Raw genomic sequence first — 27,209 nt, forward strand, 5'->3', positions numbered from 1 at the left:
TTTTAATTTCAAATATAGTGGCCAACAACGGCAACATATTTCCATTGGGAGAAATGTGCTGCAGACTCCAAATTTATAAAAACAAAAACAGGCATAGCTATGGAATGAAACTGCTGTGAAGAAACGTGCAAGACTAAACAGAAAGATTTCTAGCAAGAAATCTGGACATACAGAAACCAAAAACCCTGCATGTCCAGTCAACTCAAATCTTTTATAAAAGACCAAATGTACTTCCCTTTATAAAAACAAACACTCTCTTGGAAAGTCTACTTCTTTGATTCATAAATCAAGCGCTCCCGCTCTCCGAGGTGTTTTTCTTTTGACTTTCTGCAGAACAGTTTTTCATTTATAGTATTTAAGGGGGGATTTCCTGATGTGTTTTTTATTTGACTTCGCCACTGAAGCGCATTTCTCCTTAAGAATGTATTCGGGGTGTTGCAGCCTATTTGTCCTTGTTGCCGCCAATAAAATGAGGATGGAAATCCGAGCAGCTTCCGAGGTACAAGGGGATTTATGGGGTGTAAATCCGTAAGGATCATAGCTTAGCTTCACTACTTTTCTCTGCACTAAAACTGCCCTGACGGGTTGTCCTGTTCATCTTGCTTGGTGAGATGTAGGTATGTGTAACAACTCATCAACTCAAGTGTAAAGGAGGACACACAGGACTTTTTTCCTTTTAACCACAGCTTCCTGTTGATCTCGACATTACACAACAGTCTATTTCCTTAAGTAAAAAACCTGCTCGGATTTTATTGTGGCAACCGCACACCGACACAACCCCCACTAAAACAGATTTTAATGATCTGTTTGTTTGCAGATTAAACAAAGGGATCATTCATCAGAGAGAGTTTAGGCAGAGCCAGGTTCCCCCAGCTAGTCTTAATGATAACTGCATCCTGACCGACATGAAGTTTAAATCTATCTGATCCAATAAATGTATTTAGCAAAAATGTTGAATTACATTTTCAAAGCACAGTTCATTAAACAATTTAAATACCTAAATAATGTACTTGCAAAATCAAAAAGACTCTCACCACTCTATGGTTTGACTTGGATATACGTGGATGTTAAAGTCTTACAGGGCTGCAAACCTCAGTTTATTTTGTATTGTATACTTACAGGTTAATAAAAACATGAGATTCAAAAATGTTGATTTTCTGTTTTTGCAGAAGTAAGAGATTCATCAATGAGCCAATGAGAGAACTTCACCCAAATGAGTCCAGATTTTTTCCTGAATTACAAAATTGTTTTGACGTCATGGAGTAAAAGAGAAATATGGAATCGCCTCTTTAATATGTAAAAAATTGGCTTTATACAATGTTCAAATTTGTACTAAAATGATCACACATTGCATATCTAAACTAAACATTTCAGAAAGGTTATAATACATAAAATAATTGTGTTAATGTAAGTTACAAACTGGGGAGGTTTCCATGGTGATATACAGGTATAGTTACCCTATTCACCTGTAGTGTGTACAACATGTATGAACTTTGCAATAATACCTTTAAAGGCCGTTTAACAAAAAAAAAGAAGTGTTTTCTCCTCCTCTCTCAGCAGAAGTCTCCACTTCGGTAAGACTTACAAACACCAAACTTTCAGTGTAATTCCTCTCTATATTCTGAAGCTTTTAACAACGGGCTTTGCTCACATGTCATTCAAAGCCTGATTTATAGAGCATTTCTATGACTAAAAACAGGCTGAAAATGCATGTTTCATGGCTCATGACAGTATATTCTGAATTATTCTGATTTATAGAGTAATATGAAGACATATCCAAAAACTGTAAACAGGTTGGAGTCATGTGGACAAAACAAGAACTTTGAACGCGACTTTATCCAATGTTCACATTTCTATACAGGAATTTTATCAAATGAGCACAATTTTAACAACAAAATGCTGCATTTGCATATTTAAACATAAGATTTCAGAAAACTTGTCATACAAAAAATATTTCTCTCAACGTAATGAATGAACTAGGGAAGTTTCCTAACGATATATATTAATAATGTGTTCCCCCTATTCCCTTGTAGAGTCACTCACCACACTTGGGGTATGCCACCAGCATGATATCCTCCTCTCGGGCCTTGAAGTTCTCCAGAGCCTTGAGGTTCTCCTCGGGGGAGAGAAGCTGCGGGTACAGCACCCCTTTGTATCTGTACAGCTTCTCCTCATCGCTCACGTCCTTTGCCCTCTGCAGACTGGACTGCACGTTGGATTTGAAGTCGTTGGTGTTCATCCTGATTCAGTACAGTGTGGAAAATAATCAATTAAACTTCAAAAATAACCCACAAAGAAAAAGCAGGAAAAAGGAGAAACGCTGATTTCTGTGCAGCTCAGCGTCCATCTACAGCTGCCCTGTGAGCAAGTAACACTGAGAGTGAGGAAGGGTGTGTGTGTGGGTGTGTGTGTGTGTGTGTGTGTGTGTGTGTGTGTGTGTGTGTGTGTGTGTGTGTGTGTGTGTGGATGTGTGGATATGTGTGTAGTAAGAGGGGGAGGCACCAGGAACCACCTTCTTTTACTAGACAGACACGCACACACACACACACACACACACACACACACACACACACACACACACGCACACACACACACACACACACACACACACACACACGCACACACACACACACACACACACACACAACTATGTTGACGTGTGTGAAAGTGGTGAGAGATCCCTGTAATGGGAGGGACACACACACACTCACACACACATACACACACACACACACACACACACACAGACACACACACACACACACACACACACACACACACACACACACACACACACACACACACACACACACACACACACACACACAGATTGTGATCGCTTTTTTTGTGCAGCTCAGAACCAGACTCACAGCTCATTGGACTGCACAGCAACAACCAGACCCCGAACAACCATAAAACCCCCAAATCTAGGTAAGTCAAGTATAACCTCCCCCCATAACACAAAAAGAGCAGGAGGAAACCCCGGGAGAGGAATTCTTCAACTTCCTCAGACGGTTGGGGGTTGCAGAGACAAGTGACTAAAAGATAATAATAATAATAATATATTTGATTTATAAGCGCACTTTTCATTTGCGTAAACAAAACTCAAAGTGCTACAAAATTAAAAATTAAAAAGGGTGAATCAAAACAACAAAAACAATAAAAAAAACAATTTAAAAACAATTAAAACAACATAATAAAAGCTGTGACATTCATGCCGGCATGGCATAATGTGGGGGATTTAAAAATCTAGTTAAAGGCTATTCTAAAAAGATGCGTTTTTAGGCCTTTTTTGAACGCCTCCACAGTCTGTGGTGTCCTCAGCTGGTTTGGGAGGGCGACAGTCTCGGAGCAGCGGAGCAGAAGGCTCGGTCTCCCATGGTCTTCAGTTTTGTCCTTGGTGGGATGAGGAGGTTTGCTTTTACTGAACGTAGGTTCCTCGTGGAGGTTTGTGGAGTGAGCAATTCCTTGATGTAGGAGGGAGCATTTCCCTATATGCACTGATGAGTGAAGAGGGTGATTTTGTAGTCAATCCTGAGTGAGACCAGGAGCCAGTGCAGTGATTTGAGGATGGGTGTGATGTGTTCGTACTTCCGCACTCTCATCAGGATCCTAGCAGCGGTGTTTTGGATGTATTGCAGCTTCTGGATGTTCTTGCTAGGAATCCCAATGAGAAGTGCGTTACAGTAGTCCAGCCTGGAGGAGACAAAGGCGTGGACAAGCTTTTCAGCATCTGGCAGACTGAGTGTGGGGCGGAGTTTCGCAATATTTCTCAGGTGGTAGAAAGAGGTCTTGCATATTTGCTTGATGTGGGCCTCAAAGGTCAGGTGAGGATCCATTTTAACTCCCAGATGGGTAACAGTTGATGAGCGTGGAATGTTCTGACCGGAGAAGGTGATGCTGGTGATGGCGGATGAACGGACCTGATGTGGAGTGCCAATAAGAATGGCTTCAGTCTTGGAGGTGTTTAACTGGAGAAAGTTGATCTTTGTTCCTTCAGTGCTTTCTTATCTACTTGCTAACAAGGTTCAGAGAATACACTTACCTCGCTCAATGAGGTTTTTATCTTAGTTTTTGAGCTCTTCCAGAAACAGGTTGTAATTTTACAACATTACTTGAAGCTATCCTAAAAAAGTCAGTAAATGATTTTTTTTTTAAAAAGACTACATTTACCTATTTAAAGGGTCCTTTTGTTCAGCCTCACAATGCTATTGGGTATTAAATGTGTTTAAAGGTCCTGCCCTCTGGCCATACTCTCACACAACTTCCAAATCTTCAAACGAGCATGTTTTATTGGACTGGATGTCAGTTTCAAGAAAGTAAAATGCCTCAAATATATATATATATTTTTTTATCGAATGTTTTTATTCACACACATTTAGAAAAATACAATGTACAATCACAACACAAATTACAAAAAATATAAACAATACCAACAATCAGACAAGAGGACAAAACTAAGGAAAATAAACCCTCCCACCCCCAATCCCAGGACCTCTCAGGATCAATGACTGCAAACAACTATATCAGTTAAGATTGTTAGATCCGCTCATTCCATTTTTCAGCTGGCGACACCCATAAACCGATATTGGTCTCCTTAACTCCAATCACAGGTACAGTGGACAGTTCCATGTAGACTACGTCAAGAAACGTCAGTAACCGGCAGGTCACTGATAGCTTGTCGGGTTGTTTCCACCTCATAACAACCAATTTCTTGGCAGCCGTAAGGCCAGCATAGACAGAGAGGTCTTTTCTGGTACCCAGTAGCCGGCAGCTGAGATAAGTCGTTCAAAAGAAAAACAGACACAGGTACAGTCAAACACAAATATATATTTGTTGTCATTATTACAATGTCTAGATTAGAACATGTACATATTCAGTTATTGTGAAATATATTCATCACATTTGATTTTGAGCAGCTTATGTCTTTGTTGTAATATTACGACACTGGGTCAGTGTGGTTAAAATAGCACGTGCACCTGTCATGGAGATTTACATATGGATATAAAACACTAATAGAAATATAATGTCTTTGATAATTCACTATAACTACGTTCTAAATGTGTCCTCTGTTAAGATTTAGAATCAAGACCAGAATTGAATAAATTAATACATTATTGAATTATTTAAACTCTACTTGTATCTTATCAGTTAATTAGTTACACAAATACATTTAACTCTTCTCTGGTTCTGGCAGAAACAGTTCTTTCTGAAATGTTTCGGGACACTTGGGTGTATCCCTTTTAGTATGATAATTAGCCTGTTATCATTAGCCAGACAGCATTGTGTGACTTGTTGCATTGGTTTACCTGCATGTGTGGGTGTAGGTATTCCTTTTATTATGATAATAGGCTAAGCCAGGTAGTATTGTGTGACTCAAGTGTAGAATGTAAATAGGATTCAGGTACTTGTTGCATCGGGACACCTGGAAGGGGGGGTGGTGCATGCATTCCTTTTAGTATGATAATAGGCTAAGCCAGACAGAATGAACACTTGTCCCACCACCCTATCTATTCATTTAGGTAATCTATTACAATGCAATAAGCATATGTATTATTGATACATATTTATTAATGACTTTTTCCATTTCAGAATGCCACCAGCAAAGAGAGGTCCTCGAGTCAGTGTGCAGGATGTGATGCCATCCAAAAAGGAGAAAGTGATTTTGAGATGGAATCAGAGGACAGTGACACTGCTATAAGTGAAGAACAGGCAGATGAAGATGCCTGTGGACAAGTGGACAAAGAAAACCAACAACCCAATGACCGCCCAGTCAGTGATTATGACATAGAGCCCCAACCAAATAAACCTGTGACAGGTATCGCTGGCTGAAAAAAGATTTGATCAGTCCCAATACTGATTGTTCTGGTCCAGATACCACAGAGGATGTCATTTACAGGCACACAAACACGCAATGCAGCAAGTGTGACGTCCGTCTGTGCTTTTCCGATGACAGGAACTGTTTTTGGGACTACCATTGCATTACTATTTAATAAATGACTATTCATAACATATATGACTGATGTGTGATTATTATTCATGCTGTATATACTGATATAGGACTAAGTAAGCAATCAATCCTGCAAATTAACCCTTAGTTGTTCAATATATTCAGACAATGTGAGTAGAAATACAGAAATGATGCTCCCACCTAAGGCCAACGTTGCAATATTACAACATTTCCCTAAAAATTACCAAAGCGTAAAAAATTGTAAAACTCTTTAATTTCTGCTCCAACAACATCTGAAAGGTCAAGCACCAAAAACACTGGATCCTACATTTCCCATGACTAAAATGGGGTCATTTTTTGTTTATTCAACACATCAAGGGTTGAAGAAGATACCGGATTGTTTGCAGCAGTAAAAGTACAAACACCAAAGAAAAAGTCCTGCATTCAAGTAAAAGAAAACACTATTATCAGTAGCTGTATAGTAAAAGTATTGATTGTCGTCAAAGTACATATTGAATATGAGGTACATGTGTTTTGTAAAATTCAGACGATTAATATAGGCGACAAAATAGTACTGATAAAAAAATGTTATGTGAAATATTCAAATGACTCATTATGTAATTAAATACTGACTGTTTTGCACAACAGAAATTTGAACATTGGATGAATTATTGTTTCGTTGTGTTGACGTGACAGAGTCAATGTGGTGAACTGTGGTGATTTAAGATATCCTTTTGTTTCACTCCATAAATCAGAAAATCCTGTCAACAGCCCTATGAAATAGGCATCTGCTGCCTGTTTCTAGTTATTGAATGCTCTATAAATCAGGCTGTGAATGCTGTGTGAACAAAGCCCTTTGTAAAAGCTTCAGAATATAGAAAGGAATTAAACTGGAAAGCTTGGTGTGTGTGAGTGATAGTGAAGTGGAGATTTCTGTCGAGAGAGGAGGAGAAAAACGATGTACACGTGAATAGGGTAGATAATAGATAGCTCCATGCAACTTCCCCAACTCATTACTTACATTAAATAAATTAAATCGTATAACAAGGTTGTGAAATGCTGTTTAAATATGCAAATGAGACATCATGCAATTTAATCTTTCTGTGAATGAGCTCTTGTGGTTCTGCCACTGGAAGTATTTCCAGAAACCTCCGTCTCAGTCTGATGAAAACCATTTCTGCCGGGATGAACTGACACACCACAATGCGCCTCTTTGTTTATGAATACGGCACTTTACGTATTATTATAATCATTATTATCTGACACTTGAACTTATATACAGCGAGTCCTTGACGGAGCCAGATGTTATGGCGGATTTGAGAGCTGCACGTCTTTTCTTCATGCACTCTGTTCTGGACAGTAATTATGTGCAGTATTATTGTAGGCCTACATGTCAATGCTGTATTTATCTGAGGGCTAACACATGTGGCAGGAAACAGATCCAGTGTCTGCTGACTGCTTCATGCCAGATGGGGAAAAAACGACTCTGATTTTGTATGTCTTTTGCTATTTCATAGTAAAGTTTACAGTTTTAGATCTTTGTTTTGAGGGTTGGAATAAAAACATTTACATGGTTGGTGAATTTGGGCGACAATACGTTTTATTAAGACTCCATTTCGTTTCCATTAAGTTCTATATTTGTATATATTTGTTATGCAACAAACACATTACTGCAACAGGAATAAGTTTTACATTTGTTTGTTACCTATATTTTTCCTGCACAATCAATACTTTTACTAAATGCAATACTTTGCAGTTTACCTGACTTTGACTTGTAGTATTTTAATAACTAAAGTTCCAAATCAACAGTTATTTGTAGTTAACCAACATAAAGAATCAATTTCTCCACTACTTCCTTTGTTTCTGCACTCTTAGTAACTTTGTCCTCTTTCCCTAATCCTATCTCCTTCATCCTTTCTCTTTACATTTCAGTGTTGGTTGCTCGGGGGCCTCTCGATGTCACTTTGACAAACTGCTGAATATAAAAATCTCATACAAATGAGCAACTATACATTCTACACACACACACACACACACACACACACACACACACACACGCACACACACACACACACACACACACACACACACACACACACACACACACACACACACACACACACACACACACACACACACACACACACACACACACACACACACACACACACACACTCAACTTTGACCAAAACTCTCATGAACACACACAGTGCCTTGGGGCCCCAATCATAAAACACACATTTCCACGCTTGAATCTGTCACGCTTCCTCTTCTTTCTCTCTTCTTTCTGTTGGAACAGTCTGAATGCTCACTGGACACATATACCAGTAAGAACCTGCATTACTTTTGTATAGTTACACTTGCTTGTGTTTGGGAAAGTTAGCTGACATGAACCTATAAGGCACTGGATACAATCGTACTTAAATCTTTGGTTAAGTACATTTATCTGCCAATTTGTATTATGTTGTTTTGCATGTCCAGATTATTTATAAAACATATCATTAATGGATAAAGATATAATGTAATATGTTTGCTAAAGCTACACAGCAGTTTCTAAAAGGAGCTTAACCTTTAGCAGTTGCAACATAAAGTAAAAATACAATCCGTGTATCTACCCTTTTTTTCAATATTTATTGAAATGTCTCTAGTTATTTAAACAAACCACTATCTGAGGATAATACAAGCAACCATAAAACGCCCTTTATCTAGAGAGCCATTGAAGCCCATGGAGAATGTATCCTTCCACAAATCTTTTCATCTGCTGTATTAATAAAGTTGCCACGTGTTTTCAAATTCAAGTTAGGGCACTATCTGTGAAGAACATTACAAATATTCTTAATTTGCAGTATTTTATTTTACAAGTGTTCAGAAAGACTGCATCAATGATATGCTATATATCTATATATCTATATAATATCAATATTATTAACTTCAACCAAAGTCAATTTAAATAGTGGGCCAAATGGGTTAGTTGCCATGTGGTGTTTGATATAGTTTACGTTGAATTTCAACTATTTTAGGCAGAAAAACGTATATATTTACTAAAACTTTTTTTTACAATTTACTATAATTTAGAAAGGTTTTTGTGAGAAATCATTTGAAACTAAACTTTGTTTTCATTATATATTTAAATTTGAAATGTTTGCACATTATTAATTTATAAATTTTTATCATTTAAAAATAATGTTGAATCCATTTATTTTATTGTGTTTCCTTGAGGCTGGGGAAGTGATCCAGCAGTTCAACATGCAAATGTTCTATTACAAGTAAGTATAAGTATAACATGGAGAAGGAAATAAAATACGTTTCATATGAGGATGTGGAATTGTTTTCTCTCACCTTGTAATTACACAATCAAACACTCTATAATGTAGCTCTGGCCTTCACTCACAAAAAAACATGTTGTTGAATTGGACACATTTTTTGAATCTCTATTGACTGACATGCAATGACTGGGACTGATGGAAGAATCTGCGAGGAATGAACTAGGAGTAGATAAATAGTCCTATTTAAAAGACAGCATTGTCATAAGAGGCCAACAAGAGTCACAAGGGTTTGTCACTTTGCTGAAGGCCAGTCTAGACTTTCCAAGGGGTAAAAATGCTGCCGCCGGAGTACTGACTGGAAGTATTGCTGATATGTCATATCCTCTTAAAATACTCTGTCCAACAATATCAGTCTCATGAAGAAAGGTGTTTTAACGTTTTGTTTTTTTAACTATTCAAAATAGCAGAGAAACATGCATTCTTGTACTCAGGAGGGGACATGGACAGAGGATTACTCAAAAAGTACACAGTAAAAGTACTTCATAGTACTTGTGGGAGTAGTTTAACTAGTACTGAGTCCAACAGTGTCAATCTCACGAAGAACTAATGGCAAACATCTTTTTTCCCCTCATCAAACTTAGCAGAAGTGGCTTGATTTTGTTCTCAGGAGGGGACATTGACAGAGGATTTGTTAAACAACACACTAGAAGTACTTCATTATTGTGGTAGTAGGTGTAAGACTACTGAGTCCAGCAGTATCAATATCATTAAGAACTAATGGTAAAATTGTCTTTTTATCACTCATCAAAGATAGCAGAAAACATGCATTATGTAGCATGGAGGGGACTCTGACAGAGGATTATTTACAAAGTACACCGTAAAAGTTGTCAATTTTAGACACAGGCTTATTATATTTACAGCCCGTAATAACATTCATTTTCTGGGCTCAATATGTGTCTTTACCCGTTTTCGTTGTGATCGCTAAATTCACCTTGTTTCCCCTTGTTTATAATTATAATATTATCACCGTTCCAAGAAAACGAGTGCTTTTGTTTTGAAATCACTTCCGTGAGTTTCGCCCCGCCCCCCGCTCCAATGACCATTAGACCATTTAGTAAGGTAAAAAACAAAAAGCAACATCGCCTCTCAGACGCTCTTCCGTTTACTTGTTTAGTAAAGAAAAACAATTGGACGGTAGATACACGGATTTAATCCGTTTTAAATTAAATTAAATACATCCGATTAAATACATATTAACTTGTGGTTAACTTGACAGTTTATTGGTAAAACAAATCATATATGGAGACATTTTTCCCTTTTCTCTTGTTGAATAATTGTAATTCATTTAATTCATTCCTAACATTTTATTTTATTTTTTCTTTCGGAAATGGTCTTCATAGCCGGAACTTTAGATCTGAATAGTAAAAAGAAACCTCAGATCTGTCTATCACATGGATGGGCTCACTGCTAATAATTTCACTTGGTGGTGATTTGTAAATCTGTGAACTGACGCATGCGCGGTTCAGCCAAATCGAACAGGCCGACGGGTACGGGAAGTCCAAAATGGCGATGGACGGAATGATGTCCACGTCCTCGGGTCTCTCTTACCAGAATGCCGGGGACTATTACCCTAGAAAGTTCGGCCCAAAGCCGGACGTGGTTCCGTCGGGGGTAACCGAGCGGAAAGTGGGTCCACTGGACAAACCTGACATGGTGTCGGTGGATGTCATCAACGTCACGGATTCAGGTTTGTTATGCTAACAGGCGAACGGCTAACAACACGTAGTCAAACAGGCAGCTTTGCTAACAGCTGATTCTGGGTTTAGCTGGGAACGTTTTTTAGTTTATTCTTTCTTTAGGTGGTTATAAATACATTTCATACATTAAACGTGTTTTTACTGGTCAGTGTGATCCAGTTAAGTATCCCATATGTCCTTTTCGGGCCCGTGGTTCTTGTTTGTTGACGTTAACGGTTAGCTAATCCGGCTAGCATGGAACTGTCAACCGGTTTAACGTTTAAAACGGTTATTTTACTGAAACGTTTGAATGACAGTCAGTGATGGACAGAAGCGTTACAAAAAGTACTCAGATATTGTACTCAAGCTAAAGTAGAAGTTCTAGAGCAGGGGTGCCCAACCTTTTTTGAACCGAGAGCTACTTTTAAAGTTGCCAGTCTGCCGAGATCTACCAGTCCAAATAGAGAGGCGTAGCCATTACTGACAGCCTACTACCAGGTAAATACACACTTCTACTTGTATAAAACTGACCTTTGTATGATTAATACTTCATAAAATACTGCAGATCCTTTATCTTACCTCTTTCTAATCTACACACATACAAGTATTTAACTGAAGTTACACAACAGTGTTGTTGATACAGAGTTGGAGTTTATTCACACGTCACTACAGTGGGTAATGTTTTCAAGAAACATTGAACAGTGCTGCCACATATGACACAGGAAAAAAGGAAAGACTCTGAACCCTTTCTTTGCCATTATATAAAAATAGTGTTGCTACAAAAGTATAAATGAGGCTTACTAATAAGACAACTCAGATCTGAAGCTACACAGGAATCTGCTGCCAAAGTGCAATAAAAAAGACAAAATTAATAGAATCAAACCCTTTTTTTGTTGCATTTTAGTAGATTATAAAAAGAAATGCCTTTAAAATAGGATGCAAGCAACACTAGTTTCTTAACCTGAATTGATAATAGACCATAATCAATTTAAGTTTGCATTCTTATACCATTTTGTACAATAATTATAATGAATAAGTTCAAACAAACCAAAACTTACAGCTGATTAATAATGGTATCTAACTTGAGTTTTTATTATATCAAAAACCTGTTGAAATGCTTCTGTTATTTTTATTACGCGTCGGCAGCCTCCAGGAAAGCTTCTTTCACAACTTCGCCGTCTTTGAAAGACTTCATGTGTTTCTCAAGAACGTGACTGACACGATAAGATGCTCTGGTAGCAGCCTTGCTCTTGTTGTTGGGCCTGGTGAAAATGGACTGCTGTGCTGCATTTAGCTGTCCTTTCAGGCCCCTCCCCTTTTGGAGCGTAGGGCAGAATTAGGAGGGAATTCCGTCTCGGAGCGTTTGTGCACTGTTTTGAAATGCCGCTCCTAAATGACCCTTCTTCGATAAAGCCACGCTCGCATTGCAGATGAGACAGATGGACTTTGAATTGGAATGAATACAAAAATAATCATCCTCCCACTCGGAGTGAAAATCATATATGTTGCTGGGCTTTTTTGCTTCTGCCATAATTGCGGTCTTGTGTGTGTGCGGACTGTCACTCCTGTTGACACGGACAACGTCAGCGAAATAGTGCCCACTGCCCACCAGCCACGCCCCGACACATGGGGTCACGCCGGCCAATCACAAAGCCTTGATGCGTTCAAGTGCATTATTCTGGCACAGGAAGATTATGTTACAGGACATTAACGATAAAACAGAATATTGTTGTTCTATTTTTAGACACATCTCGCGATCGACTGGTTGGGCACCCCTGTTCTAGAGTGTAGGTATACTCTGTTACAAGTAAAAGTCATGCATTCAAAAATGTTTCTTTAGAAAAGTGTTGGCATCTATGGTTGGCATCTACTCCACAATCATTATACGATTCAGAAATGGGCCTTTGTGCAGGAGTACTTTGACTTTTCGTACTATCGATGCAGATAATTGTATACTTTTTATTTTGAATGCAGGCTTTTTACTTGTAACAAAGTACTTTACTAGCAAGCAACACATCTTCCTTACTTACCTAACTTCCTTACCACTCACGACAGGTTTTACTCACTGGTGGAAAAAGCATTCAGACCTTTGACTTCAGAAAAAATAGTTCTACCAAAGTGAAGCAATATTATGCTACAAGTGAACGCCTTGCATTGAAAAGTAACGTTAAAATACAAGCCTCGAACCTTTTTCACCAAAAGAGCCACTTTGCCCCCTTTTCCACCAATGCTTTTTGTCTGGAGCCGCAAAACATATTTGATTGCTTGATAGCCTATAACGTTGTATATATTCTTACATCATAGACGACAGTTTTTTTGCATTTATTATTTATTACCTAATAATAAACAAAGAACTCTTATGAGGAGAATTACAAAACAATACACAGGCCTACTTTAAAATAAATTAAACACGGCACTTGGGGAGTCCTCTGCACATTTGAAGAAAATAAATATAATTAAAATGGGCCCACTTTGAAATAAATAAAACATATAGCTGCACCCTAAAAAGAGTTAACTGATTGAATTATGACTGCAGATCGTCAGCTGTCTTCCTCTTCCGTGTTTTTCCTCGATACGTAAAGGCTGCAGCTCCTTTGACAACTTCTCTCCACATATCAAACATAGCGGTGAGCCAGCATCGTTTGCTGTGAAAGCATATAACTCTACCCACGCAGAATTAAACCCTCTGTGTTCCTCCGATACTTTTATTTTCTTTGATGTATCCATAGTTCGCTCATCGATCCGGGGGTCAGGTTATTCGCCTGCAAGGAAAGGCGCTGGCGCGGGACCGTAGCAGGATGTGACGCATATTTTAGTTGACCTAATTAAAACCGTTTTTTTGTATGTGTCATAGTATCACCTCAAAATACAAGATACAAATCATTTTCAACCGTGCAACAAAATATAAATAGTCCTACAAATACTTTATTTCCTTCTTATTTTAGTCTAAGCTCAAGGGAGCCAGAGCAGAGGGCTTAAAGAGCCGCAGGTTGCCGACCCCTGATCTAAATGAAGTCAAATGACCATCAATGCTGCTGCACGCCTCCTTGAGCACGCCAGCACGAGCACATTACACCTTTACTCGCATCTCTACACTGGCTTCTGATAAAGTTTAGAATCGATTTGATAATGGTATTGTTTGCCTTCAAAGCCTTCAATGGTTTGGCCTCCCCTTACCTGGCAGAACTCAACCATATACCTCCTCCTCCTCCTCCTCCTCACGGTCACTGAGGTCTGCTGACAGATTCCTCCTTGCTTTGCTGTAGCTGCTAAAAATCTTGTTTTAAAGACCCACTTATTCTCCCGTGCTTTTGCAGACGACGTATACGACTTAGTCTGTGCTTTAAAATTGGGGTTTTTATTTTCTGGTGTTGTATATTGTTTTTACATCATGTATAAGAGTTTTCAGTCTGTGTCTTTAAGTATGGTTCTATTGTCTTGTGTTTTGTTTTGATGACCTATCGGTTTTGTCTAAATGTATTTATGCTGCTTTTCATATATTTACTGATGGACAGCACTTTGGTCAACTCGTCGTTTTTAAATGTGCTATATAAATAAAGTTGGATTGGATCACAAATAAAACTTCAGAATAATATATTCTTTATATTTGTATTATCATTTTCGATGCATAAATGTGTTCATCTCTTTAGTGTTTAAGATGATATAATAATAATCCAAGTTTGCACAGTAACTAAAGTTATCTATTCAGTTCGGTGCAGAAATAACAAGAAACATTTTGTCTTTCAAACTGTATTAAAGGTGGGGTATGTCATTTACTCCAGAAACACTTGCTATATTCCATGGAATGCTCTTAACATCCCGATAGCAATGAATAAATTAAATGCTTTGACAATAAATACATTAAAACATGTCATCTGTGGAAGCCGTGGCGCTGTAAAAAGCACGACCAATCGTCTGAGCCGGCTAAAGTAACTGGATGGCCGACCTGCCTGTCAGCCTTCCATCTGTGCACAAACTTATCTCGTCCCTCATTGGTCATGTTCGTTCGTGTGTGTTGGAGGAGGAATTTGAAATACTTTCAAATTCTAGCGCACTCGAGCTGGTTTCTCCAAAATGGCATACCCTACCTTGAAACACTAACGTTGCGTAAGGAAAGGCGATTTGTCTGCTCCAAAACACAGAAACATGAGTTCATAGTCAGAGAGTCTGACAACAAAAACACAATCTGAGAATCATAATGATTGTTTAATATGTTGACGGTATTTTCTGTTTTCTTCCACAGATGTTCACATGCACAGGAAGAAGCACGAACACGACACATACGTCTTGGTGAGTGTGTCTGATTTATATCTTCACCTCTTATGCAAACACATACGATTCAAAATCTATGATGAAGGTTTAGTGTCGCTTTTGTAACCAGGTTGCTTTAGTTAAATGTTAAACATGTTGGTATTCGAGTGTTCGACATGGGAACACCTCATGATTCTGGGTCTTTTATTGTCTTTAACATTTAGTAAACAAGTTTGAGCAGTTCTAAAAAAAAATACAACTTTCTCAAACTAGTCGTAGTACTTTTATCAATAATATAAAAGTTGTATTTGTATTAAACCACATGTGTCAAACTCAAGGCCCGGGGGCCAAATCAGGCCCTTGGTGGATTTAATTTCGGCCCGCAGGATAATTTCTTATTACAATTAGATCTGGCCCGCCGGTATATTGCACGCACACCTTCACTCCATCCTGAGGGTCTCCTCCGCTCAGAGCCTGAGCCCAAACATTGATGACCTTGCACCCAAGATGAGATGCCAAGTATCTGAGCTAGCATCACAGAGCAGCACACTGAGTTTAATGGATGCTTCCTTCTGCACTTTCTCTCTCACGACAACAGGGCATGTTTGGTTTGTTCTTGGAGGGAAATAGTTTTGTTGAAGCTGTTGTTGGCCTGTGGAAAAATGTACTCATAAGAAATGACTCTGAAAAGCTGCAGATAGAGCCATAAGAAATGAATGCAACTGATTATTTAATGTTTAATGTTGTTTTTATAGGCAATAATTTAAGCTTTGTTAGTTCCAGGTTTAATATGTGCAATAAGTTTTGCAATAAACATTGAACCAGTCCTGCCCTCCACTAGTACCCATTTTTTTAATGTTGGCCCACTGTGTATTTGAGTTTGACACCACTGTTTTTAAAGTGATTGTAACTCAAGATAATAACACATCTTGACAAATGTTAATATTGTGCACAGGCTTCAAAATAAGCACCATTTACCATCCAATAAACTATGTAAAATAACAAAATGGAGTGGCGGGTAAAATTGTATATTCGCAAAACATTTGTGTAGCGGACAATAAAGTTCTTTTTAAACCCTGATTGTGTGTGAGAAATATAAAACCACATTTGAGTGACTTTGGAAGTTCCATAAAACATTTGTGGAAAAGTTTTATACAGTGACTCACCACATGGTGGCAGTGCAGCTCACTCTTTAGCTCCTCTGCTTTACTTTCACAGTTCAACCAACTTGATTGTACTCATTTAAATGGTACAACCGTACAATTATTTTAGCCAACCTTTTATTTGTCTGCACACTATAGCTTTATCAAATCACAATACAAAGTTTGTTTAAATATTTCATACTCATTTTGTTTTCATTTGCAGGGCACCATTCATCCATTCAGGAAGACGCACAGATCCATCTGTGCAAAACTCCAGCAAGAATTCAGACTGGTGACTTCAGACAGACGGGTAAGTGTGTGTGTGATTAAATGCATTGTGAAATTCTAAATTCACATTTTTTATATAAGTAACCAACCAGATCTGCCTGGTTATTATTATCAAAAAACCCTCATATTTCACTCTGCCGTAGTGAGCGTCTGGAGAGTCTGCACTTTATAATCCCATTGTGCTCTAAGCTCACACACACAGTCAGACCCAAACACCTCCTGTAATCCTGTTTCGCTATCAGGTCACCAGGTTCCAGTGAACGCCCTCACAGTAAAACACCATCAGCCATGAGCTATACTCTTTATTTCTGAATAATCTGCATTTTAGCTTTGAGCTACTTTAGCAACAAGTTAGGCTTCCTGTCAATCGGTAAACTCCCTGTTAGAAAAATATCACTCGTTGTTGGGGAAATATTTTCCAAGGCCCATAACTTTGACCCAGTTGATCAGTTCATGCTGTCCTGACTCAGCACACCTGTAACCTGGGCTGCTGTGCTCTCAGTGTTTTGTCTCCCTGTTCCTGCCTGTTGGCGTCAGCTGATAGAGGTGTTAGGATTCTATCTTGTTATCCACAATATTGATTATTCTCTCAGAACTAGCTAAATACACGGGTCTGGGGTAGAGTTCTTCAGAATTGATTGTGGCATCTCAACCGTGTGGTCAAACCGTGGCCCGAGACATGTCTTGTGAATTCTCCGGCCGAAGCTCCAAATAAACCGTCAGTGTTTGCCGTCAAAGCTCCAGCTCTCCATCGTGTCTCTCTTTTGCGGCTTTCACATCAGCGCTTTTCCCTTTCTAGCTCCGAGCGGGAGCTTTTCTGGTTCAGCTCCGGTTTCCCTTTTCTGCTCCCGCTCTGTTCACACCGCCCAGAGCTGCCGCTGCTGCGTCATGACGTCACCGTTTACGTGCCTGCTTCATAAATTCCAAACCGCGCGGAAATCCCTCACATCGACAACAACAACAACGGCCGATTGTATTGAAGCGCTGTTCGCTTTGGTTATCCTCTTACGAAACGAAATGGAAGGCATCGGGCGACTTTACAAGGGACGACTTTACAAGGGACGACTTTACTTGGAACTTTACAAACATCACATGCGAAATACAAGACTTCTTTGTGGTCTTCAGCATCTACTTCAACGACGAATCTGCCCCTGCCCCCGCCTCGACGTAAGAGAGACGTAAGCGACGCCGCCTCTTAGCTCCGAAGCTCTTGCCTCTAGACCGACAATTCTTTGGAGCTGGAAGTGAACTGGATTCCGGAGCTAAGAGGCGGCGCCTCTGCGGTGTGAACAGGAAAAAAACGGTACTTTTCAGCTCCAGCTCCGAGCCGGAGCTGAAAACGTGTTGGTGTGAAAGGGGCATTTGAGTCCTGACTCCAATTGCTTCAGAAGTTTCCCCCACACTCATCACCGGCTTGATCTTCAATATCAGGATACATGTATTTATGATCCTTGCAAGAATGGAAGTAGTCATCACACACAGAGGCTGCATGGGACAAATAGTTCCCAGAACAGTGTCTTTCAGATGCTTATATACAAGAGAGGGTGTTACAGTCAACAAAATGCAAGAATACCGGTTCAAAGCAGTATTCTGACATTAGTTAAGTTTAGCTAGGGCAGTCATATGTCTATCCCTCTAGATGCTGTGTCATCATGCCAGTCTTAGGAACATAGCTATCATAACTTCAACACAGTGTCTCATGAGCGTCATCCATGTAGTCATACATCCGGCTACGCACACACGCCTCTGTTATCATGGGCTACTCTGATACAGAAGGAACATTCAGTATGTTCCCAACACTCCCCATGCAATGAGAGTTGAGGCAGAGCAGCCAGAGGACATCAGATGAAAAAAACATGAAACATCTTCTCTAAACGTATGATCCATAATGTTGCGTTAACGTAATTCTCCTCTCAAATGTAGACAGTTTTGTTAATCCAACATCAGCTCTGCTCCTCTTGGGTTCATGTATTGTATTCCAGTTACTGGTAAAAGAACACAAGACCTCCATAGAAAGTTTTGCTGACATCTGATATTTTTGTTTTTCTCAATTTATAAAACTACAATCATTTCTGGGTCAGTCATTATTTAGAGTGCGGCAGACATCCGATCTTGTTGTGAAATTAGAGAGTTTATTTATGATTTGATAGCAGTTTTGGGTGAAAGGGTGCTCGACATGGACTCATTTAATGGAGAAAGTGTGGCTCAGCAACGTAAAGTAAATGTGTTTTCCCTTGAAAATGCAACACACAAAATTGTATTCCTAAATCTTAAAAAGTTTCCATGTAATTCTTGTCTATGTAGAGATACTTTCATCTGAAAGAAAACGGCTAAAATCATGTTTAAAACATTTAGTCAAGTCAAAATAGCATTCCTTTTTACGGTAGTTGGAAATGTGAACAATTCAAAGTTCTTCTCCGCAGTCAAATACAGATACTTCTAAATACATTAAATAATCTACTCACACTCACTGCAATGAAAACAAGAAACAACAACAAAGTCGGGCCAAAAATGTGTGTGTGTGTGTCAACACTTTGAGCACATGCGGGTCTTGCCTCTCCTTAGAGCCTTGGATTGGATTACACGGTGTCATACGTGTCCTACTTCTCCTGCAGACCCCCCCCCTGCTGGCTGCTCCGTACCAAACATAGTTCAAACCGGCAAAAGTTGAGACGTGCTTCCTCAGCGCCTCGTCTCCTCTTACCTTTAGTGTTGGGAAATAAATCACAGTCCTGTCCACACCAGGTACAATTTGACTGATACAGGAGTTTTTACAGGCTGATACAGCAGCTTAGTGTAACACTACCGTCGCTGATAGATGATACTTCATGCTGAAATCTTTGAATCTGGCTGTTTCATGTCAGATGTAGTCAGTGTTTTCTCTTAGATTAAACTATTATGAGATATCAGAGGCCTCACTAAACCCCAGACAAAGTGTTGATTGTAGTGAAATCTGACAAACTGATAATTAGAGTATTCACTGGTCTGATGTGGAAGTGAGAACCGGCTTTGCAACACCATGAATGAACACTTTTTAAAATGTGGTCTGACTACACATTGTATGACCTATTTATTTTGAGGCATACTGATTCCTTCGATGGTCTAAAGTTCCTCTGCTTGCATTGATAAAACCCTAACACTCACCTCTGTTCATCAAAATTACGTTATTAGAAATCTGTTCATGCCTTAAAGTGGCTAAGATGTATCTCAGCTTGAATTCATTGCATGAATTTATGATTAACATTTTCCTTTTCAAACTTTCCAAGAAACGCTGATCTTTTTATGTCTTTAAACTCATTGTCAGGTGTATATCAGTATGTACTATCTCTACTTTAAAGAGTCCTCTCCTGCTGATGTTCAGGTGTATATCAGTATGTACTGTCTCTACTTTAAAGAGTCCTCTCCTGCTGATGTTCAGGTGTATATCAGTATGTAGTGTCTCTACTTTAAAGAGTTCTCTCCTGCTGATGTGCAGGTGTATATCAGTATGTAGTGTCTCTACTTTAAAGAGTTCTCTCCTGCTGATGTTCAGGTGTATATCAGTATGTAGTGTCTCTAGTTTAAAGAGTCCTCTCCTGCTGATGTTCAGGTGTATATCAGTATGTAGTGTCTCTACTTTAAAGAGTCCTCTCCTGCTGATGTTCAGGTGTATATCAGTATGTAGTGTCTCTAGTTTAAAGAGTCCTCTCCTGCTGATGTTCAGGTGTATATCAGTATGTAGTGTCTCTACTTTAAAGAGTCCTCTCCTGCTGATGTTCAGGTGTATATCAGTATGTAGTGTCTCTACTTTAAAGAGTCCTCTCCTGCTGATGTTCAGGTGTATATCAGTATGTAGTGTCTCTACTTTAAAGAGTCCTCTCCTGCTGATGTTCAGGTGTATATCAGTATGTAGTGTCTCTACTTTAAAGAGTCCTCTCCTGCTGATGTTCAGGTGTATATCAGTATGTATTGTCTCTACTTTAAAGAGTCCTCTCCTGCTGATGTTCAGGTGTATATCAGTATGTAGTGTCTCTACTTTAAAGAGTCCTCTCCTGCTGATGTTCAGGTGTATATCAGTATGTAGTGTCTCTAGTTTAAAGAGTCCTCTCCTGCTGATGTTCAGGTGTATATCAGTATGTAGTGTCTCTACTTTAAAGAGTCCTCTCCTGCTGATGTTCAGGTGTATATCAGTATGTAGTGTCTCTACTTTAAAGAGTCCTCTCCTGCTGATGTTCAGGTGTATATCAGTATGCAGTGTCTCTACTTTAAAGAGTCCTCTCCTGCTGATGTTCAGGTGTATATCAGTATGTAGTGTCTCTACTTTAAAGAGTCCTCTCCTGCTGATGTTCAGGTGTATATCAGTATGTAGTGTCTCTACTTTAAAGAGTCCTCTTCTGCTGATGTTCAGGTGTATATCAGTATGTAGTGTCTCTACTTTAAAGAGTCCTCTCCTGCTGATGTTCAGGTGTATATCAGTATGTAGTGTCTCTACTTTAAAGAGTCCTCTCCTGCTGATGTTCAGGTGTATATCAGTATGTAGTGTCTCTACTTTAAAGAGTCCTCTCCTGCTGATGTTCAGGTGTATATCAGTGTGTAGTGTCTCTACTTTAAAGAGTCCTCTCCTGCTGATGTTCAGGTGTATATCAGTATGTAGTGTCTCTACTTTAAAGAGTCCTCTCCTGCTGATGTTCAGGTGTATATCAGTATGTAGTGTCTCTACTTTAAAGAGTCCTCTCCTGCTGATGTTCAGGTGTATATCAGTGTGTAGTGTCTCTACTTTAAAGAGTCCTCTCCTGCTGATGTTCAGGTGTATATCAGTATGTAGTGTCTCTACTTTAAAGAGCCCAGTCTGCTCTGATTGGTTAGCTGGTCGGCTCTGTTGTGATTGGTCAACCACTTTGAGATGTCCCGCTCCTTAGCCAAACACTTACAATGTGTTGGAGCGCTAGCCAATAGAAGTGCGATTGATACATAGTGATGTCATTATGTTGCAGATGTAAACACAGGAGTCCAATGGAGGTGTTTCAAGCAAGCGAGGAGTGTGTGGGAGAGAAACTCCCTCTGGAGGAAACAAAGATATTTTGTATTTACATTCACAAATCATTTTTCACACACTACAGGAAAGGGACATCCCAAAAGCCTAATCGGGCCTCTCTAATCGGTTGTCAGATACTGTGGAAAAACACATTTCCAAAACAGCACTGAGAATCACAATGTGCTTCATTCAGCATGGCTGTCATAGCACGTGTTTATAGTAGTGGGCATTTGTGCTTGAGCTCATCGGCCACAGTAACAAAATGTTCTGATGAAGCAGCAGAGGAAAGACATGTCCGCGGGGCAGAGTGAGTGAGAGGCGTCATCTCGTCTTGATGCAGCAGTCGGAAAACTCCTCTGTCCGCGTGAACAGGCCGCCGATTCATTATGCAAGTGGGTTTATTTTGAGAAGGCAACGCCACCACCCTGGAGACACAGACTACAAACTGAGGAGGGTGTTTTTGTGTTTTTTTGGAACTGAAAAGAGAGACGTGCAGGATTCACTTTGGGCAAACCCCCCCCCCTGCACCTAGAGCTTCTATGTGTTTTTATAGGACAATTTATCAGGATATGGGAACCTGACTGCAGTTACACAGGGCCATTTATTTACGATGCACCAGTGGATGTTATTGATGTCAGTCTGCTGTGGGAACATTTCTCGAGATGAACTACTAAAAACCGTAGATACTTTGCCATGTGGCTCTTATCGTGTTGTTTCATGTGGGCTATATATGGGACAATTTGATCATCTTATACTAATTAGCTTAACGCTTTTTGCTTTAACATATTGTTCCCAACATATAAGCACATCAGCGGCTTACGGCATAAGTGATACAATATTTATTAGGCAGCCTTAATTACATGATCTGTGTTTGTCGGCTGCAAGGAATTGTGGGACATAATTATCTCCTTTCTTCTTGTGAAGGATGCTCCGGTTTACCCTATGCAAAATGTGATAACAAAGGAAGCATTACAGCTCCTTTCCTTATCATATAGCGATCCGAACAGCTCTTATCATGGCTGACCCACTACTTCCGGTTTATTTTACTCCGTTACGAACCTTCCTAAAAGACAAAGACTGTTAAACACAACCCCAGCCTGTTATGAAAAAACTGACCTCTCCTTCTTGCTCCACTTTTCACATGAGTCACGCCTCTGCTCACCACCGTGACACACATTTCTCTGGCGCTGCCAAATGATGCGGCCGCGTGGCACGGCGCTCCACTATGATGTAATCCGGCCTGGCTCCTTATTTACAGTACAGTACCTGGTGACTGAGGCGCTGCCGCTCTGTCACTCCAATGTCACATGTAACTTTGACATGTTGGCACGCCGTTCTGCCGCGGGACAGCCGGGCGCCGCCGCAGACGGACGGACGGGGGCAGCACAGCGCCGGGGTTTAAAAACACTGACTCTCCCCTCCAGGCGACGAGTGTCTGTGTACGTGCAGGGGGGGTTGGGCATGTTTTGGGCCAATGCTGTCTCTCTGTTTGCACACACGGACACACACACGGACACACACACGGACACACACACGGACACACACACGGACACACACACGGACACACACACACACACACACACACACACACACACACACACACACACACACACACACACACACACACACACACACAGGGTCTCCCATGCCTGTCGTTGGCTAGTGCTGTCACCAGACGCCCAAGCGCTGTCATAACACAGCACACCACAGTAATTGTAGATTTCACAGCACTCGGCGCTCCCCACCACGGCTTATGACTCCAACACGAAGTGACAGGCCAGGACACACACACACGCACACACGATCCCTTGTTCCATTTCTTGGTACGCGTCGTCCATCTGACACACAACCGCACTCTTTTTGCTCAGAGGGCGAGTTTAGACTCAAGTCTTTTTAAATGTTGTTCATTCAAAATGTTGCTGAATTGACATCCAGGCGGAGGAAGTGAGAACAGCATTGAATGGGCTTACATACAGATTGAATGGAGAATAATTAAAGTCATTTTGGTTGTCTCTTATTGGTCCTTTGTCCAATCTCTCAGACAACCTATATTTATACACCTACATTTAAACGTGTGGTTGTTGTGTGTGAGGACTGCTGTCTTTTAGAAGCAATAGAGGAAGTAAAGAGACCTTGATCTAGTGTTCCACAAAGCCTCTCAGGAAGGTGTTTGTGGTGGACCGAGACCACAGTTCACTTCCTGTTTCCTACCAACAGTCAATGATGGTTTCTTTTAACCACGGCTGCATCTTCTCCAAACCTTAACTAGGGCTGCCGGAATAGTTAGAAATGTCAAAGCTTCATAGATAGATAGATGGATGGATAGATAGATAGATAGATAGATAGATGGATGGATGGATGGATGGATGGATAGATGTATAGATAGATGGATAGATGGATGGATGGATGGATGGATGGATGTATAGATAGATAGATAGATGGATAGATAGTAGGGGTGTAACGGTTCACAAACATTTCGGTTCGGTACGTACCTCGGTTTTTTGGTCACGGTTCGGTTCGGTACGTTTTCGGTACAGCAGAATTTTTTTTCCCCAAAACAAAACATATATATATATATTTTTTTTAATTATTATTAAACTGTGAATAATGTATTCACTCAAATAAATACAAAATATAATAAAATAAATATTAAGGTGCAGCATTTCGATGAACTGAAATAATCTGTATTTGAACTTTACTGTAGGCTACTAGTACTCACAAAACATAAACTATTAGTTTTGGGTTTTTTATTTTTTATTAAACTGTGAATCTTCACTCAAAAAAATACAAAATAAAATAAAATAAACATTAAGGTGCAGCTTTTCGATGAACTGAAATAATCTGTATTTGAACTGTACTGTACTAGCACCTAAGCAGCCAGTTTGACATTAGGACTTGCTTGTCATTGTATTTTTATGTTTTTTTAAAGAAAAATTAACTTGTCCACATTGCTTGCCGAAAGGGCAGATCTGCTGGCACTAACAATGTCTCCTGCTGTGGAGAACACCCTCTCTAGGGACAGAGGTAGCAGGTACAGCCAGGTAGCGCTTTGCTAACATGGCAACATAAGGATATTTGGTGTTTGTAATAGCTTTGGCTCGGTCTGAACTCTCTGCGAGTGGTGGAGGCTTACATGCTAGTGGGAGTTGGGTTTGCACTTCAGTCTTTTTTCTTTTGGTACCGGTGATATTCACGTTCGGGTGATGCCTTTTCAAGAGTGTGCAAGTTTGATGTATTGCCAGCCGCGTAACCAATATTAGTTGAACAATGCCGACAAACAGCTTTGGTTCGGTCCACCTGTCTTTGTCCGTCATCCTTGTACGTAACTGCGAAACCAAAATGTTCCCAGACCGGAGACCTCAATGATGCTGGAGGATTTTCGAGCTCAACTTTATCTGCGTTCGCCATTAATTTTCGACAGTTCCTCAAATTACTGACTACATTTGAACGCATCCCTCTGACCAGCTCTCATAGTATGCCTCTCATCCAATGAAATGACTTGCTCGCTCTATGACGCGTTGAACCCAATGTGAGCAAATTACTCTGAATGCTGCGACGCAGCACCTGAGATTACTTCCAACAAGTTGTTCACGTTCTCAATTTTTTACGTTTAACGTTATATTCGTTCGGTACACTTCGGTACACACCTGTACCGAACCAAAGGGCCCGTACCGAATTATTTCGGTACGGGTACGTATACCGTTACACCCCTAATAGATAGATAGATGGATGGATGGATAGATGGATGGATGTATAGATAGATAGATAGATAGATAGATAGATAGATAGATAGATAGATAGATAGATAGATGGATGGATGGATGGATAGATGTATAGATAGATAGATAGTTAGATAGATGGATGGATGGATGGATGGATGGATAGATAGATAGATAGATAGATAGATAGTTAGATAGATGGATGGATGGATGGATGGATGGATAGATAGATGGATGGATGGATGGATGGATAGATAGATGGATGGATGGATAGATAGATAGATGGATGGATGGATAGATGGATAGATGTATAGATAGATAGATAGTTAGATAGATGGATGGATGGATGGATGGATGGATAGATAGATGGATGGATGGATGGATGGATAGATAGATAGATAGATGGATGGATGGATAGATAGATGGATGGATAGATAGTTAGATAGATGGATGGATGGATGGATGGATAGTTAGATAGATGGATGGATGGATAGATAGATAGTTAGATAGAGAGAGAGATAGTTAGTTAGATAGCTGGATAGATAGATGGAGATATATATATATATATATATAGATAGATAGATAGATGGATAGTTAGTTAGTTAGATAGGTACTTTATTGATCCCAATATGGGAAATGTTTGTTTATATCTTCTTATACATTTGCACAAAAGACCATGGGAAGGATTTAACGGTACGCTCTTTACTCGTCAGTGTTTTCAGTTCCTGGATCAGCCTGTTGTGCTCCTCTGGTGGTGACCTTCCCCTGAGCTGGTGTTTCTGTGAGGAACTGATTCAGACTGTAGTGACTCCATCAGTCAGAGTATTCACCCCCCCTCGGCACAGTAGGTCGGCCACAGGGCAGGAAACTCTCCGCAGCTCTGCTCTATTTGTAGGTTTAGATTCAGATTGAGATTAGAGGCGGCTGGTCTCCTGCCAGTGTGTCCCGCTATGTTTGGACTGGTGGACAAATTTAACAGCATTACACACTGCAGTTTAAATACGGGTCAAAGTAAAGATGCTGTTGAGATGCATTATGGGAAGTGTAGGATCCAGTGTTTTTGGAGCTTGGCCCATACTGGGGACTAGTGGTGCAATTAATTATATTTTCATTATCGGCATCAGAACGTCACAGAGCCAAACGTGACCTCCTCACATGTCCTGTTTTGTTTTATCGTATGTACAGATACCCACAAATATTATTAGTAAAAGTTTACAATAATGTATGACGAAGAAAAGCAGGAAATCCTCTTGGAGGATCAAAGTATTTTAGAATTGTTTCACTACTTTTTGGTTTAAAAATGACCAAAACAATCAATTTGTCAAACTATCTTCTTGTTCTTTGTTATCTTGTTTTTTGTTGTCTTCTTTTTCTTCTTCTTCTTCTTCTTCGTTGTCCTCTTTTAACATTGTGTTTGTTTGTTTGCTTGTTGTCGTTTTGCAGTCGTGGAGGATCCTGCTGTTCGGGGTTCTCAACCTGCTGTGTACTGGCTGTCTGCTGATGTGGTGCAGCTCCACCAACAGCATGGGTGAGCAAACACACACACACACACACACACACACACACACACACACACACACACACACACACACACACACACACACACACACACACACACACACACACACACACACACACACACACACACACACACACATTATAACCAAACACAGTGACAGAGGGAGATGCAGATAGACACATGCAAACTGACACAGAGACAGAAAAAAACCACACTTTTAGTCTCGGACTCAGACATTAACAGGCGGAGATACCTGTCTACACACAGCCATCACAGATTGACAGTTACACACTTCAACACGTGCACACTGAAGCACGAGTGTGT

General features: G+C 39.9%; 2 protein-coding genes across 3 annotated transcripts in view; one reads left to right on the top strand and one right to left on the bottom strand.

Moving 5' to 3' along the window:
* The window catches only part of sult6b1 (sulfotransferase family, cytosolic, 6b, member 1), a 29,726-nt gene extending 27,302 nt beyond the window's left edge, over window positions 1-2,424 (bottom strand). The window contains exon 1 of one of the 2 annotated variants that reach the window (XM_034237290.1): window positions 2,044-2,424. In XM_034237290.1, coding sequence (XP_034093181.1) covers window positions 2,044-2,175 — 132 coding nt within the window. In that variant the 5' untranslated portion in view covers window positions 2,176-2,424. The remainder of the gene's footprint in view (window positions 1-2,043) is intronic. The other variant, XM_034237289.1, reaches the window with a different exon arrangement.
* An 8,254-nt stretch (window positions 2,425-10,678) lies between these two features.
* On the top strand, window positions 10,679-26,894 carry LOC117560445 (zinc transporter 6-like; the record flags this gene model as incomplete). Its single annotated transcript, XM_034237292.1, has 4 exons — window positions 10,679-10,963; window positions 15,196-15,242; window positions 16,569-16,655; window positions 26,810-26,894. Coding segments are annotated over exons 1-4 (403 nt in total), but the record flags the coding sequence as incomplete, so codon positions are not given.
* Between the last annotated feature and the right edge of the window lie 315 nt (window positions 26,895-27,209).

The sequence above is a fragment of the Gymnodraco acuticeps genome, unplaced genomic scaffold (genome assembly GCF_902827175.1).
Source record: "Gymnodraco acuticeps unplaced genomic scaffold, fGymAcu1.1, whole genome shotgun sequence".
Classification (NCBI taxonomy): domain Eukaryota; kingdom Metazoa; phylum Chordata; class Actinopteri; order Perciformes; family Bathydraconidae; genus Gymnodraco; species Gymnodraco acuticeps.